This window comes from Neomonachus schauinslandi, chromosome 4, assembly GCF_002201575.2.
Source record: "Neomonachus schauinslandi chromosome 4, ASM220157v2, whole genome shotgun sequence".
Lineage (NCBI taxonomy): Eukaryota > Metazoa > Chordata > Mammalia > Carnivora > Phocidae > Neomonachus > Neomonachus schauinslandi.
In genome coordinates this window covers 1245398-1262362 of record NC_058406.1, presented here as the reverse complement: position 1 = coordinate 1262362, position 16965 = coordinate 1245398, and the positions used below count along the sequence as shown (strand labels likewise).

The window sequence follows — 16965 nt, the reverse complement described above, 5'->3', positions numbered from 1 at the left end:
GCCCCCAGGGCCCTCGTCCCCTCACCCTCCGCCTCCACGTCGTGCATGCCCACAGACTTGGTGTACTTCACCAGGTCTGAGAGGGCGCGGGACAGCTTCATGGTCTTCTTCTGCCGGCTCGCCCTGCAGGGAGCATGGGCAACAGCGGTCAGGACCCCAGGGTGGGCGCCCCTCCCGACTCAGGCCAGCCTGGGCACCACGGTTTGCGAGCCAGGCTCACTGATTCATGCAGAACGTCCCCCTAACGCCCACTACGCCCTGGTGTAGGTGCCAGGACACTGAGGAAGGACAAGGGGGAGGGGCAGGCACCGGCGCCGAGCCCACCCAGGAACGCATTTCCAACCGCGGCGGGCGCTAGGAGCAGGAACGGGGGCCCGTGCTGGCCAGTCCGGCCCCAAGACCCGGAGGTCCACACCCTGGGCTCCCCCCACCCACCCCACTGTGCGGTCACGGGGCCACTGCGGAGCCTGCGCATCCAACACCAGCTGTCGCAGGGACACGAGCACTTCCTGCCACCACTCTGGTCAGGGGCCAGGCTGGGGCAGGGCACTGACCCTCTGCTCTGGCTGCCTTGGGAGTCCGGGTCCTCATCCCCCTCCTCCATGCTGGCCGCTTTCTTTAGCTTGCTGCTCTTCTTCTGTGCGGAAGGAGAGCGGAGTCAGGCCCCGTGGAGCCCCTGGCTCAGCCGAGTCACCTGCACCAGCCGGCAGGGTGAAGGAGGCAGGCCTGCCATCCGGGGGTCCTGGTTCCCCGGCTGCCAGGCTGGGCCCGCCGGTCCTCTGCAGTATGCTGGTCGGCCTGGGCCCCGAGTGACCCGGGGACATGGGCTGGTGTGGGCCAGGGGAGGGCCATCAAGGCCTCTACCCTGCAGCCCCAGTCAGACCAGGTAGCTAGGAGTCCAGAGGGGGATTCCAGGAGACAGGCCCAGGGCCCTGGGAGCTGGAGGGGATGCCCCGGCTGGCCGGCCCAGGGACAGTTGGGCAAGCGGGAAGACGGAGCATGTTGGGCTCCGGCAAGGTGCCCCCGCCTGGGAGCCCCACCAGACCTTGAGCATGGAGAAGCCGCTCATAAGGATGCGGTTGTTCCGTCGGCTGGCCCCGGCATCCTCTCTGGACTCCACATCCTCCTCAGCCTGGGGGAGAGGGAGACAGAGGTGACGGTGGGGCGTGGGGGGGGGGAACCGGCCTCAGTCCCAGGGGCTCCAGGCACCCCTCCCGCAAGGAGCCCGGAGGCAGCAGGGGCAGGTGGGGCCTGTGGAGACACACTCCGCAGCCCGCCCTGGGGGCTCAGCGGCCGCAGGGAGCGGGGGTCCAAGAGGAGCCCCTCGAGATGTGTTGCTTTAAGCCCATTAAGGCCCCAGTTCTGAACTTTTTCCCCGCAGTGGGTGAGTGTATGATAAACGCCGTTTGTGTGTCTGCAAGGTTGCTCGGCCGTGCGCGCTTCCGTAAGGCCCGTGCAAAGCTCCCTGTGGCTCTGGGGTCCGGCCCTGCTTCTTGCGGAGACAAATGCGGGTCTGCGCCCCCAAAGCTGCCCTTGTTGGCGTCAGGGCTACTGTGAGCCTTCCTGGCCGCTACTTATGGGACTCCTTCCCCGCCCCGCCCGAGAGGGCTCCCCAGGCCCCGTCCTGCACACGCATCCGCACACACCTGTGGGCGGCACCCCTGCACATCTGCAGCTCCCTGCCAACTATGGCCCGGCCTGGACCACCGGCCTCGCAGCCTGGACCCCGGAGCTCAAGCTGGGCCCCACTGTGCCCGACGGGGGAATACATGATGGTCAGCTCTGCAGCTCCCCGCCAACCATGCCCCGGCCTGGACCGCCGGCCTCGCAGCCTGGACCCTGGAGCTCAAGCCGGGCCCCACTGTGCCCGACGGGGGAACACATGATGGTCAGCTCTGCAGCTCCGGTGTCCGCCCTGGGGCCGCTCTGCTCACGCCCTGCTAGTCAGCACAGAAGGAGCCAGCCCGAAGCCCGAGGCCCAGGTCGGCAGCAACAGAGGTGCTCAGCATCAGCTACGGTCCAGCTGCTCTCAAAAGTGTTTCTCTTCCTCTTCCCCAGCCCAGCAACAACCGCCCGTCTCCCTCCTAATTTATTGATGGTTCCACGGCACACTGCCGGAGGCCCTGGGAGCCGTGTGCGTGGTGTGTCTGGAGCCAGTCGGGGCCAACACGCTTCGCAGCTCTGTAAACACCGCCCAAAACGCCGCGCGCCCTAAAGAAGCAGCGGCAGCCTCAGCCAGAATCCGCTGCCACCCCCCCCAACGCCCACACGCCCGAGCTTGGCAGGGGTTACAGCCCAGGCCCGAGCTCCGACCACCCTCAGGGAGGCTGTGGGCAGCGGAGGGCTACACTGGGCCACTCCTGCCCACCCCCCACAGCCTGGTGACCCTAGAGAGCTCTGAAGGGGGGGGTGGGGCGGGCAGGACGGCAGGCTGCGGAGCACCCATGCCCTGGACAGAGCACAGGGGGCAGGGCACGGCCCGGCCGGCCCCTTCTGTTCAAGCAGGTCCCGTCCTGGCCCCTCTGGATGTCGGGGAGGGGGGTGCTGGGTTCCTCCCAGAGAATCAGGCCTGTCCTTGGCCAGAACCAGCACCACTAGAGTGTGCCCAGCACTGCAGACCAGGGTCCCCTCCTTGCCCGTCTGACTGCACTCTGAGCCACCTGCCCTCTCCCACACAGGGACCTCCCGGGGGGTGGGGGACCGCGGCCTCGGGCCCCCGGCCAAGGGGACAGAGAGGCGTGTTGGGTGCATGTGCATGACCCCACTGCCCAGATGCTCCCCCCTCTGCCTAGCCCCCCTTCATAGAGCTCTGTGCCCCGCACCCCCCATTGTCCCCCTACCCATGTCCCAGCAGGGATGGCCTAGTGCTGCAAGGTGCCTTCCCTGACGCCCCCTCCAAGCTCCATGCCTGGTGGCTCAGCCTGAGCTGCTACTGCTTCTCCTACTCTTCCTCCTCCTCCTCCAGGAAGCCTTCCCTGAGTACCTGCTCCTCCTCACGCAAAAAATCACACAGACATGTTTCCCAGGTCCAAGCGGCCATCCTGTGTGTCCCCAAGTTTCCGGGTGCTTGCCCAGATATTGCTTGGTCAAGGGAAAGCAGGGACTTCACATCGTGTCCACCATACTGGACATGTTGCCCACCTGCTCACATACCCGAGCCAAATGTGCTCTGTGTCCTCCCCACCCAAAAATCCGGGGACGGGTTTGGTGGGGGGGGGTGGGTGTATGTATGAACAGGTGTGCACAGACCGGATGTTCCAAGCCCTTCCCTCAGCCGCAGGTTGACCTCATGGGCTGCAGGGCTCTCACCTTTTTGCCCTCTGCCTTGTGCCCAAGCTTTCCAGATGAGGGCAGTGTGGACACGGTGAAGTCATTTGGGTCCTCACAGTCCCGAATCTTCGACTCCTTCATTAGGGAATCCAGCTTCTTCTTGGCGATGTTTTCCACACGCTTCCGATTGGTGGCGACCTGCCAGAGCCGGACGGCCACCCCGTGCCATCAGTCCCCAGCCTGTGGCAGCAGCGGTGACGGCCCCCAAGGTCCCTGCTGGAGGGGCCTGCTGGAGCTGGGGAGCCAGAACCCCATCTTGGATTCTCACCCCCAGCCCCAGCCGCACACTCACTCCTACATGGCGTTGCTTTATCCTCACACCACCCCACCACAGGGCCAGACAGCAGGCCTGTGATTTGCCCCAGAGCCACAGGCAGTGACCAGCAGGCCCTGAACCAAGGCCTCTCTGATTTTAACACCTGCATCCTTTAGCTGCACAATGCTGCCCACAGAAACTCAGCAGACGGCTTGCCACGCATCCAGCCAGTGGGCCTTGGGGGAGGGGGTCAGGGTACCCGGTGGCCACTCTGGACTCCAGGAGCCCTAAGCAGCTGGGGATCTGGGATCCCTCCACTGGCTACCAGACACCTCAAGGAGATGGGCAGGGGTGGGGACGGAGGGCCTGGCTGGCCAGCAACCGGGGGCTGGGCAGTTCTCTCTGCCTGGAGCAGCACCCCCTTGTAGCCCTGACACACGGGGACCCCTCTGGGGCAGGGCCTGGGCCATGGGCATCTGGTGCCCCGGGCCCCGGTTGGAGTCATGCCAGTTAGACATCAGACAACATGGGTTTACGGTCACCTGGGACCAGAGGAATATGCAGGCACATCCAAAGCAGAAAGAATTCTGCTGCTTCAGGGCTTTCTAAAACAATTAGCTAACGTGGCTGGGAATGCTCCTGCACAATTATTTTCCCATCTGAGGGCCCCTCCAGGAGAAAGAATGCCTTCCTACCTCACAGCAGCGGCTTAGAACGGTGCCCAGAGGAGAGAAGAAGCTAATTACAGAGCTCCCCCAGCCCCGCTATGCCGAGCCCTTTTTCACTCCTCAGCCTCCCTGTGTGACCCCCCAGACCCAGAGCCTCTGGGTGAAAAGGTGGAAGCCCGCTAGCTGGGAGCTCAGGGGCCAATTCTTGTGTGAAGGGGCAGGTAGGGAAGGGCCCCCACTGGCTGAGCACATGCCCAGCTGTGTAGCCACTGGGCAAAGCACCCTCGCATCTGCCCAATATCCCTCTCTCAGCCACCTGCCTTCTCACAGCAAAGCTATGAGCCTGCTGTTCAGGGCCACAGCCCCCCCCCTCCCCGAAGAGGGCCTCCCAGCCCCTACTCACATCCCCGTTGAGAAGTTTGCAGTCCTCATCGATCTCGTCCGCGCTGTCTTCATCAGACACCTCGCCCTCCTCGGCATCCTCACTGATGTTGGCAGGAAGCTTCTTGCCCTGGGGGGAGGCAGTGGGCCATGGGAGGGGTCCTGTAGGAAGTACTGTGAGGGCAGTACCCATACCGGAAGCAGCAAAGGGAAGGAGCCTTTCTCAAGCTTGCTTGTGGACCTCAGGCCATGGGGCAGAGGCCAGCCCAGCACTTCCTTGCTGCAGCAGCATGGGAGGGAAATGCTGGGTTGTGCACACGGAGGTCCCTAGATTGAGTGGCCACTATGGAGGGAGACTGAGGGCAGGTCAGGGCTAGGGCCTACCCTGACTCCTCAAATCTGCCACAGATGGTGTGGAGCCCCATATTATCTACAGCAGGGCAATTGCCCCTCACCTGGCCACAGATCAGAGGTCAGAGGCCCAGCAGGATGCTGGCCCTAGGAGGGTCAGGCAGGTGCTCACCTTCACCAGAATCTTGCCCTTGAGCATCTGCGGAGAGGGAAGCATGGTGGCATCCTCACTGCTTACTGATGACAAGTCCAGCTTATCCCCGAGGATATCAGTCAGATACTGGGCCATCTTTTTCTGTTGGATGACACTGCAGTGGTTCTCAATGGACAGGATCACTGGGTACCTGTGGCCCCAAGGTGGAAGGAGCAGAGTGAAGCCAGGGGAGGGCAAGACCCCACCTGTGTAAAACCTCAAGTCACCTGCACCAGTGAATGAAAAGAGATCTTTACCAATAACCAGGATAGATGGAACTGCCAGCCACTCCAGGAGGGGGTCCATCAAGGGCTTTGAAAAGCCACTGAGTGGGTGGGAAAGGAGCTGGGAGATTTTAGGGACAGATAAAGAAGGCATGCAGTCCATATCCCAATAAGAAAAAACAAAGGCAATTAGAAACTCCAGGAAAACAAGAGGAAATTTTGGAGCAAGTCATCAAGTCATGGTTTAAAACTGATGTGGACTCAACTGAGGTGCAACGTGAAGCAATGAATAGACTGAGAAAGATAATCTCATTGACCTAGATACTGGAGACACTGTCCTGTGAATGGCTCTGGGGTCCCAACATTGGCCCCATAAGAAAGGAGACATAAGCTGGGCACATACCATCTGGTAGAACATTGTTATTACCTATGTAGCGCAGAATGGGGAGTATAACATAGGGATTTTCATTATATGCTCTTCAGTCGTTTGATTTGGTTTTTTGTTTTTTTTTAAGATTTTATTTATTTATTTGAGACAGAGAGAATGAGAGAGAGAGAGCATGAGAGGGAGGAGGGTCAGAGGGAGAAGCAGACTCCCCGCCAAGCAGGGAGCCCGATGCAGGACTCAATCCCGGGACTCCAGGATCATGACCTGAGCCGAAGGCAGTCGCTTAACCAACTGAGCCACCCAGGCGCCCTGATTTGTTTTTTAACCAAGTGCACATTTTACTTGGATTTTTGCCCAAAGGTAACATGATCTTTTTAGAAAACGTAGGTGACCCAGACCTAGAGGGCATGAATCAGAGCAAGAGATGGGCAAGTCCCGTGATGTGGAAAGGGCAGACAGGCCTTGGGGCAAAAGTATTCATCTCCCCATTTCTCAGGCAAGAGACTGAAGTCTAAAGCCCAAGGCCCTAGGGAAGAGCCTTATGCCTGCAAAGATTATGCTGGCACACGTAAGGTGCAAGCCCTGTGCTGAGACATTAGCAGGTCCCTGGGTCTTCTGCAGCTACAGACACCTGTCTGTCCCAGCTCCCCTGCCCTGAGATGCCGCTCTCACCTGCAATTCTGGGCCCCAGGCTGCCAATCCTCACTCCCACTCCCTTCTGGCAGCCCAAGACAGAGCTTGGGCAAGCTCTTCCGGGAGGGGCCCCCCTATTCTCTATTTCCGAAATCAATCTTGCGTCTCCTCCCCTCCCTCATTAAATTAGTTCTTTCCTTGCCTGTGAGCCTTGTTCCGCCAAGACTTGAAGGTGACTGTAAGTGTGGGGAGGCAGTCTTCTATTTCCAGAAACTAAATTGGATTTTGCTCACCAGTGTCTGTAGCTACAGCTGAGTGGCAGCAAATTGAGTTTGGACATCGAGTAGCTTCTGGGGGGTAATTAGTACCAGAGCTACCACTGTTGCAGGCGGCTGGCACCAGGGGCTGCCGAGTGTGTGTGGGCAGGGGCTGTTGGCACAGGTACCCCACCAGCCACAGCTCAGCCGCTATCAGCTCCTGCACCCACCGCCTTCCCTCTCCCCAGGCCTGCGGCTCCACTCCCTTCCCCGACCCTCAGCCTCGACAAGAGACCCCAAAATCAGCCCCTCGGCCTCTGCAAACGCGCCTCCCGGAAAAGGATGTGGGGGAGGGGCAGGAAGAGCCGTTTGAGCCCCTCCCCAGTCCCAGCCACTCACTCATTCTTGACAAAGGCATATTTGTTGATGGTTTCGATGACATCTTTGAAGAGGATCTTGGAGGTCAGAGTATAGCCATGGTGCACAATGGGCTCCCCGTCAGGCCCGTCCCAGCAGTCCACTGTGGGCAGGCAGACCTCAGTCAGCCACAAGAGCCTGGCTGCCCATGCCCAGAGACCCACCCACAGCTCGTGGACTGACCGAAGGGGTCCTCCCGCCCGGCAACTAGCAGCAGGAGGAGCCTGTCACAGCCCCTGCCTGGGAGGAGAGCAGACACCCTGCTCAGAGACGCCACAGCGGTGTCCCTGAGGGGAGCCGCCGGTCCGCAGCTCAGGCCCGGGGCCCCAAGGCTGCTGGGATGTGGTGTCCTAGACCCCCCACCACGTACCCTCCACGCAACGGCAGCCGGCCTGCAGGACCCAGGCGTACATGTCCACCCGAGACTGGGACATGAGCTGGTCGCCCACGAGGTAGGTGTTGTGGGACGAGGTGATAAAATAGTGGCTCAGCGGCCGTGTCATGTCCTGGTGCACACCATGGTGCTCCGGGTTGAAGATGTCGCCGGCAGGACTCCGAGTATAGTTGGTGAAACCTGTGTGGGGAGTGCGGTGGGTGCTCAGCCCCCACACGCCGGCCCCATCACAAGGCTCATCTCAGCACCACCCATCTCCGCGCCATGTGGAGCAGGAAACTGCCCGCTCGGGCCACCTGTCCAGGCCCACAGGTTGCCCGCCAGCACCCCCCATTGGCCTGCCAGGACAGCTGCACCGCAGTGACGCCCTCACTCACCATCAATGCCCAGCACCCCCTTACTCTTGTTTTCTGGGCAGGGCTCAAACTGCTTGATGATGTCCCGGCAGCTCTCAAGGGTCACACCCGCCATCTAGGCCAGAGCAGGGGCTTAAGCCCAGGCTAGCCCGTCACTGGCCTGGGCTAGCCTCAGGCGGCAGGCCCTCCTCCACCACCACCACTGCCTCCCACCCAGCCTCTGATGGTCACGTCAAGACTGACCATGGCGGGGGGAGGCTCAGACCCCTGCAGTGTGCTTCCCGGACTGGGGGACACTCTGGCCACCCCCAGTGTCACAAGACTCAGGCTCGGTGGCCAGAAGACTACTGGTGGATCACATGGCTTTGGAAGACCTGTCACCGACTGCGGATCCTTGAAGCAGGTTAGGGGTCTTGGGTTCCATCAGCTGGGCCGTCCCTCATCCCCACTCTGTTAGGGGTCTCAAGAGCTATGGGCCAGGGCAGTCCTGGCAGGGAGTCCTGTGTGTGCAGGGGTGCAGGAGAACCAGGACCCAGTCCCACCTTGGAGGAACCCGGGGACCTCCTCTCCCTGCCTCCCCCTGCTGCCTCCCCACATCTATCACAGGAAAGCTGCACAACAAAGCTGAGCCCAAGGCGGCCCTGCGCATCAATGGCCCCAAGCACAAGAGGCTGAGTGATCTCCCAGGGCCCTGTGGTGCAGCTCAGGCCAGGAACCCCCAGTTCCCAGATGCAGGCCCACCAGCAGGGCTTCTAGCAAGTCCCGAGGAATGCGGGGCAGGGCGGGGGGGTGGTATGTGTAACCAGTGATAGAGGGGAAACGGGGACAAATGGGGTCAGAGCTCAGAGCAGGTGTGGACTTCAGGAGGTCCAGAGTCCAAGGGCCTGGGTCAGGGCTCAAACCACCCACCTGGTGGACAGTTTTAGCCCCAGATATAGGGAGAGTTCTGGAAAGCTTAGGGCAAAGGGCAGGGAATAGTGAGTCGGTACTGCCCATCCCAGACAGGACCACTTTCCCACCCTCCACCCCCATGTACACCAGCAACCGCAACAGAGAACCCACAGCCTCACTCCAACGCTGCCCACAGTAGCTGGGCTGGGAGTGAGTCGCCCCGGACATCAGGATCCCGCCAGGCTGGAGGCAACCTCTCCCGTCTGGATCGCAGTGCTCCCACCAGCAGGACTGCCACGAGGACAGAACCCCAGCCAACTGTGTGAGTGGGGAAGGGGTTCTGGGAGAACAGCCCAGGGGCAGCCCTCTGTCATGCCCTGGGCTTGAGGCAGCCTCCTAGGGCAGAGTGGGGCAGGGTGCCAACCCAGAACAGCAGTGATGGGAGCTTGTGGGCAAATGCCATGTAGACCCAGCCTGGGTCTCTCAGCTGCTCCTGCTGATCCAGCCACCCAGCCTCAAGGCTGACCGCCCCTCCCACTCTCTGCCCAAACCTGGGTCCCTGAGGGTTCCAGGAAGTTACAAGTCTGGAAGCTGATCCTCATGGTTGCCTCCCACCAGCCCTAAGGGTAGGAGCCACATGCTGCCTGGGCCTCATCACAGGAGCGCTCTTTCCTCAGGGGACACTGGCCCTTCCCCTCTCCTGCTACAGATTTCCAGCCTCCTACCCAGCACAGAAAGCAACACCCAGCCCTTGCCCGGGCTGAGGTTGAAGGGGCCACATCCCTGAGCCTCTGGACCCTGGGCCCCCAGTCTGCAGGGCAAAGCCCAGGGAGCACTCAGTCTCTTAGGATAAACAGGAGGGACTAGAGTCAAGAGAAATGGGTAGGCATGCCCCTCTGGCACCCAGGGGCATATGGGCGTCTGCTGGACAAATGGGCGAATGGCGGTGGCAGTGGGCCTGGAGCTCAGGGGTACGAGCTGGCCAGACCCGTGGCGGGAACAGGTGGGAAGTCTGGGACGTGGCACCCCCATTCTATGAGGTGCTCCACACTAAAGGTGTTGTGGTCAAGTGCAGGCTCCCTTCAGGAAGCGCGGGGTGTCTGTGGTCAGGGCTGAGCCGCTCAGAGGCCCACAGAGGAGAAACCACAGAACTTCCCCACCTGCTCAGGGCCTCCATGGGACTCACCCCGAAATACATTGGCATGGCCCATGATGGGAACAAAAGCAGGTCCAGGCTGTGGCCCATCCTTCCACATTGAAGGGTTCTCAGCCACACTGAACCAGTTCAAGGGCCCTGGGAGCCCGAGGTGGCCTCACCTAGGCTAGGACCCTGCTCCTACTGCCCATGCCCTCACCTTCTGCTCCACCTCCAGGAAGCGCTGCAGGTCAGCGGCATCCAGGTGGTCCTTGTGGTCGCTGTAGGTCAGCATGAGCAGGTAGAGGTCCCGGCGGGTGGACATCATCTTATAGAAGGCACAGAACTCCTCAAAGCCCAGCGTCCCCTGGTGGTCATCTGTGTCTGCTTCCTGCAAGCCAAAACCTCTGTGACCCCTAGTGTCCCACCCTGATAGCTCCCTGGGATGATTTCCCCAGTGAATTCGCTGGGCTTCCCCTCTGACTCTCCCACCAAGAAGCCACTGAGTGACCCTTTAACACAGATCTCAACCTCCCCTACCCTAGTCCCAGCCTTTCAAGGTCAACTTACACCTAAACCTGGCACAGTCACCCCACACTGAGAACCAACACCCCACACTGGAATCAAAACTCCACACTGGGGGTCAATGCCCCATCTGAATCAATACCCCAACCTTGGAACCAACACCCTACCCTGGGAACCAACACCCCATCTGGGGGCCAATACTCCATCCTGGAGTCAACACCCCACATTAGAGCCAACACCTCACCTTGGGGGTCAACACCTCACTGTGGGAGAAAACACCCCAATTTGGAGTTAATGCCCAGCCTGGGCTGTGAGCCTGTAATTACACTTGGCTGCCCATTGGTTAGCTCAAGGCCCCAGGGTACAGGGTGCCCTGGCTTCAGTCTCCACAGCAGAGAGGGAGAGGACCTGGCCACTGTCTTTCTCTTGCACACAGGGCAGCTCACACAACATCAGCAAGAACCCGCTGGGACCCCAGTGAGACCACAGACTCCTTCATGAACCCACCACTCAGGGAGCATCTACTGAAGTGTCAGACCCTGGGAACCCCAAACACCAAGGCCAGGGACAGATCCAGAGGACAAGGGACCCAGCAACTGCAGGCCGGGTTGCCCAGAGGAGCCTGAGGTGCCCTGGGGCCGTGGCGATCCCTGGGAATGGGCCAGAAAGGCCCCACAGGAGATGCTGTTCCAGACCCCGAGTGGTCTGGGCTGGTGGGGTGGGTTGGGGGTGAGCAGGACCTGCCTGGAGGTTGACGGCACAGCAGGAGTGGACATCAGATCAGCACCATGGACAGCAATATGCCCTGCTCTGTGCGCCATCTGGATAGTCTTTCCTCGTGGGCTGACACAGTCTGGGGTGACTGGGGGCTAGGTGCCAGGTCCCTGAGGCCCCCTCTGAACCAGGAACATCACCAGGGAACCAGGGGACCACAGACACCCCCATGTCCCTGTACCCAGTGAGAGAACTGCTCTGGGAAGGCTGATCTCTACCATCTGCTCCTAGCTTGGCACCAAGATGGGCACCCAGCAAGGCCCCCGAGCCTCACTCCAGGACCCCAGCATCTGTGCCAAGGCTGGGACAGGACCAGAGCCACGTGTGCTGGGGCCCAGAAGATGCCAGACAAAGACCACGTGTGTCTGGAGCTCGGTTTGAAGGCAGCCCTGGGTCTGAGAGTCGGCAGGACAGGGCAGGCGGGCAGCCCTCCCCAGGGCGTGGCTGGAGCTGGGCGGAGATGCCCATCGCATTGAGTGTCCAGCCCACAGGGTGATTTGGCCTCCCACCCAGTTCTGTGCGGGGGGTACAGCCAGGAGTCCAGGCTGGGGTGGCTGCCTGGTCTCCGTCCAGCTGCCAGCCCTCGGGGCGAATGAAAACATTTTATGAGGATGAGCCCCAAAAGCACAGCCCCAGAAGTGCCTCCCGAAGCAATCCGTCGGCCGCGCTTTGTGCAGACAGTGACTGCGGCCCATGAAGGCACCCTCAGGCTGGCGCCGCTCTGCTGAGCGTCCGAGGGCCACGCTGGGCCCAGCCGGCACTCCGCTGTTATCTCAGACTTCACGAAACTATGTTCAAGGCACTCTTTACCCCCACAGATCTCGCCTTTGATCAGGCACTTCCAGGTGCTGGAAACAATCTTGAGATTTCTCGGCAACCAAACTGACCCTAATGTTCAGAGCTGCTCTGCCTGGCGGGGAGTCAGCTTTCCTCCCCTGGGCTCCAGAGCGCTGGGAGGGTGGACATGAAGATGGCTGGGGAGGCCCAGGCACTCGGGGTCTACCGTGGACATGGCTGCTTGGGTCTGGGGTCCACAGCTCTAGGCCAGCATCGACCCCCCACCCCTGCTGCTCACTTCCCTCCAGAGCCAGCCCAGAGCCCACCCCCTGCAGGCCCCAGGCTGCACGGTCTCCCCGCTGCTCTGGGCTGCCTCCAGAAGATCTGGTCAGAGCCGGGACTCAGCCAAGCCAGGGGCGGGTCGCAGGGCTCTGTGGGGAGCCCCTGTGCCCGAAGACTGGATGAGAGGCCCAGTGTCCTGGCTCCCCAGGGCTCCCAGCGTGGGTGCATCTCCATGCCAGGACTTTGCACTGGACCTTCAGGCCCTGGCAGCCTGCGTGCACTCGTGCCCCGTCCACTGAGGGTATGCTCCTCTCTTCCCACCTCAGAGGCCAGGCTGGACCCCGAATTCTAAGCCAGCCTGTGGCCTGGCCCCCGCCAGCTTCACCATTCTGGAAGAGCCTCTTGCCCCAGAGCTGTCCCCGAGGTAGGGTCGGCAGGGTACAGGTCGGGGGCTGATCTGCAGGCCTGAGCCGTCTGTGCTCCTCACTGCCCAGGCAGGCTCTGTCCCCTTGGGGGCCTCCAGCAGGGGCCCCGTGAGTCCCCCAGTCCTTGGCCAGCAGCCCGAGGGCATCCCACTCGCCCCTTCATTCACGCACAGACCCCTGTGCCCTGAGCTGCAGGTTCCCCTCCTGTAGCAAGTGTGTCAGCACCTGTCTGTGTGGCAGTTCAGGTGAAGCCCCCGGGGCCGTGCCTGGGGGAGCAGCAGGCTGCGTGTGTGTGCTCCCAGGAGAGCGAGAGCGAGGGAGCGAGGGAGAGTCATCTTTCCAGGCTGCGGCCTAGGAGCTGGGTTTGCCTGCCCATCAACCCCACAAAGCAGGATCCGCTGGGGCCACCTTTTCTCCCCACCGCCCCAGCATGGGTTCCGGAAGGAAACTAATTACAGACAATAAAGCCTGCCTCTCCGCTGACAGACGCATTTTCATAACCCCTAACACCAGGCTGGCTGGAACCGGGAGGCTGCCTGCAGGACGGGCCAGGGGCCGGGCAGTCGGGGGAGGATGAGGAAAGGGGGTGCAGTCTGCTTCGGGTGGCTTCCCTCAGTGACCGGACACCTGCCCCGAGTGCCTAGCCCACCAGCACAGGGAGGGCCCCCAGGGGCTGTTGCCGCCGTGCCCCGCATTTGAGCAACCACCCCTGTGCCGATGCAGGGTGCTGGGTGAGCTGCCCCCAACCTACTGCAGGCCCCGCCGGGACTTCCTGCCGCCGCAGCGGGACTGCCCCCCTCAGATGTACCTGCGGCCCCACAGCCTGTGCTCAGGGTGCTACCTGCTCCCCCCTCACCTTGAACATCTGCTTCACCCTCTGCCGGGGCAGGTTCACATTCAGCTTGTGCAGCAGCTGCAGGACCTCGCCAATGCTCAGGCTCCCGTCCCTGTTCTTGTCGGCCTCGTCAAACGTCTGCTTCAGCCACTTTAGGGCCGAGTTAGGGACCAACACAGGTCCAGCAGGGCCAGCCGCACCCACCCAGCCCCCCCCCCCGCCACGGACAGGGAGGAGTGGAGACCCCTTCCCTGCTCCCCTTCCCCAAATGTGTGACCCGCCAGGTGGATAGTTCGCCCCTGAGGTCTGCCCCCCAAGACCAAGGATATTGGTCCCTCGTGCGCTGGCGGCGGGCCAGGCTGTCCTCGTCGCTGATGCCCGCCATGAGGTAGCGCAGGCCCGTGACCCAGGTGCGCGCCTCGTCCCCGCTGGGCGAGACCAGGTCCAGCGACTCTCGGTGGCTGCCATGGTAGATGCTGAAGCAGCAGTTGGGGTCGAAAATGCCATCAGGGTAGCGCTGGAAGATCTCAGACTGCCGCCCTTCGCTCACCTCCTGGATGGAGTCGATGGAGACTGCGGGGGCGGGGCCCCGGTCACAGCCCGCCCCGGGCCCCTAGGGGACCCCACCCGCTGCAGCAGCTCAGCACAAAGGGACAGGAGAGCCAAGGCTGGGGAGAGCGGGGGAAGGGGTATTTCAAGGGACCCTCAAAAGCACAAACGCGCTCAGGCTGGGGAGCCCACCCCCCTGCTCTGCTCTGACCCTGAGGTCTGCTCCTCACTTCCTTTGGGTGTGAAAAGGCTCACACACTCTGCCAGAGGGAGGGGGCGGCTCCCCCTCATTAGCAATCCCAGGCACGTGGCCCCGTACCAAGCCCACTGGGGCTGCAGAGCGAGGGAGCCCAGACAAGCTCCGGCCAGCTCGCATCCCGCTCTGATGCGGGCCTGATCCTGGGCTGCCTCCCTAGTGAGCTCTGGCCTCAGCGGGTGGTGGGGCCAGCAGTGCCGCGGGGTCCTGCTCCGCGGGCACCAGCCCAGGTTCCACCAAGGATTTCATTACTGGATGCAGCGCCCGGAGCGCCACAGAGCCTCCGTTCAAAACCTGAATTACGCCCAGTCGATGAGCTCAGGAAGGTGTCTTTAGGGTCTGTTCCCACACATGTGGCAGGGACTCTCAGCGTGCAGGGCACAGGTAGCCAGCGTCCCCTCTGGGAGCCAGGCGCCCGGGGCTGGGCCCCCAGCACTGCAGCCTCCACCCAGCTCTCACCGCCTCCCCTTACCACCGGCCCACCCCCTACTGCTCAGCCCCGCGGGCTCTGTGCCCTTCTGGGGGTCATCCTATCCAGGGCAAAGACGGTGCGGCTGCCCCACCTGTGCAGTGAGGGGTGGGCTCACCCCTCTGTCCTCTGCCCCCACCCCTGAGCTCCCAGGCATGCAGCCCACCTACCCGGGGAGGGGGGCTGCCCACCTCCCTTCTTCAGCTCCCTGGGTGCGTGCATGTGCCTGGCAGGGGCGGGGGGGGCCTCAGACTGGGGGGGTTGACAGGGAACAGCTGCCCTCATCCCTCCCTCCTGGGGATCCTCCAAGGCCAGAGTCAGCTCTAAACAGCGCATTCGGCCTCCCCCCCACCTCGATCCTGGTCTGCTTGTCTCTGCCCTACTACCCCCCACCGAGGGGCCTCTGGGACCCCATCTGCCTGTCCCCTCTCTCTCCATCCTCTCTGTCTTCTTCGGTGCTCAGCTGGACAAGAAGTTGCCCTACTGTGAGGCGACTGCCCACCTCACGTTCGGACCCAGTACAGGGGACAGTTCCGCGCACAAAGAGGAACCCCAAGTGGGCACAGCGGCTTCACCTCCCCAGGCCCAGAGGTGCCAGCCCTCTCCTCCAGGGGCCTCTGCAGCCCAGCTCTCTCCCAGGCCCCATGGCAGCGACAGCGCCCTTGGCAACTGCTAGGCTGAGGCCCGCTCCTGGCACCCCGGGTCTCTCCTGGCCCGTGAGGACTCTAATGTGTCCCTTCCTGCCTCTCAGCCTGGTCCCTGCCATGCCCTGCTCAGAGATCAACCTCGCCCTTCCACCCCCTGCACAAACCCTCCCAGCTCAGGACCCCTCCCGGCTCCAGGCAGCCCTGCAGCCTCCATGCCCCAGGCTGCCTGAGCTAACCCCGGGCACTGAAGCCTGGCCCCTTTCTGTTTCTGGGAAGTCTTGTCCCCCAGCTTGACTGACGGTCCTTTGGCCCCTCAGCCCATCCCAGATCCAGCACAGGAAAGGGCGCTCGGGCCCCAGAGTCCTCGAGGGCTCTGCCAGGCAGGAACAAGGCCAGGGCCCTGAAGGGCATGGGGCCCCGAGCCCTCCCCCCTGGCGTCCAGAGGTCACCCATATGCCAGGCCCAAAGCCCCCTGGAGACTTCCAGGGCTCAGGATCTTGCTGCTCCCCGAGCTGCCCCACAGCTGCTCAGGCCCCCCTACCCCCATGCCCCCTAGGGCCTCCCCGCTCACTCTTGGCCTTCTCATTCTTGCGTGAGGGCCGCCAGCGGATGCAGGAGCGATGTTCGTCCAGGAAGTAGAAGCGGACGAGGCCCTTGGAGCTGCCACGGAGCTTCACCATCTGAGTCCCCGCCTGCATGGCGCTCATACATCTCTCCACTGGTCCGCGGACATGGCAGACAGACGACACAGAGACAGGGGTGCGGTGAGTGCCAGGCCATCCTTACCCCCTACTCCCCACGTGCTTCAGGAGTGCAGAAACCACCCACGCACCCACCTCCCAGCCCACAGGCCCCACCTAAGAGACTGAGGCTGCCCAGCCCGGCCGCTGCCTCCCTCCCCCACGGGCCTGGGCCAGCTGCGGGCCCAGGCAGGACCCAGGTCCTCCACAGCTTTGCTTTCCTTGGCTCTGGCCACCTGCCGCCCCCCCCCCCGCCAGCCCCAGGGACACCATGACCTGCCCCCCAAAGTCTATGACACCCTCTCAGGGGCTGCTGCGCGGTGCGGCCTCTGTGCCAGGCCCAGGGCAGGTGCCCTGCGGGCAGCCGGCAGGCAGGGGGCTCTCCTGAGAGCCTGCACCCCCTTCCTGTGGCCTTCAGGAAAGCTACCCGCCTCCTCCATGTGGCAAGGGTGACTCGGCGCAGTCTACCCCTGGAGGCCAGAGCGGGGCCCTGTGAGACCAAGGCTCATACAGGGTGGGGGGGGACAGCACCCGACCTCAGCTCCAGAACGCAGACCCCTCCCCCAGCGTCCCTTCCCCTCCTCTGTCCACTGGCCTCCTGTCTGCAGCCTGCGTGTCTCCCAGGTCCCGGGGCCAGGGGGGCTCCCAGCCAGGCCAGCAGTCCCCTGGGGCTGGAGAGAGGCCCAGGGGTGGGGTCAGTCATGGCCCCCTGCCCCAGCCCCCTCACACCTAGTCACAGGAAGCCCAGGACTCAGAAGGTGCCACCTGCTAAAGCATCAAGTAATTAACCCCCACGAGACCCACCCAATGAG

At 62.6% G+C, this 16965-nt stretch overlaps 1 protein-coding gene across 1 annotated transcript in view; it reads right to left on the bottom strand.

Moving 5' to 3' along the window:
• PLCH2 (phospholipase C eta 2) overlaps window positions 1-16965 on the bottom strand; it is a 66570-nt gene that overhangs the window by 7968 nt on the left and 41637 nt on the right. The window contains exons 3-15 of the mRNA XM_044914372.1: window positions 15985-16131; window positions 13823-14065; window positions 13514-13644; window positions 10095-10265; window positions 7870-7963; window positions 7469-7672; window positions 7081-7201; window positions 5159-5330; window positions 4658-4765; window positions 3310-3468; window positions 1046-1132; window positions 555-637; window positions 26-123 (exon numbers count right to left, since the gene is read on the bottom strand). Coding sequence (XP_044770307.1) covers window positions 26-123; window positions 555-637; window positions 1046-1132; window positions 3310-3468; window positions 4658-4765; window positions 5159-5330; window positions 7081-7201; window positions 7469-7672; window positions 7870-7963; window positions 10095-10265; window positions 13514-13644; window positions 13823-14065; window positions 15985-16131 — 1818 coding nt within the window. The remainder of the gene's footprint in view (window positions 1-25; window positions 124-554; window positions 638-1045; window positions 1133-3309; window positions 3469-4657; window positions 4766-5158; window positions 5331-7080; window positions 7202-7468; window positions 7673-7869; window positions 7964-10094; window positions 10266-13513; window positions 13645-13822; window positions 14066-15984; window positions 16132-16965) is intronic.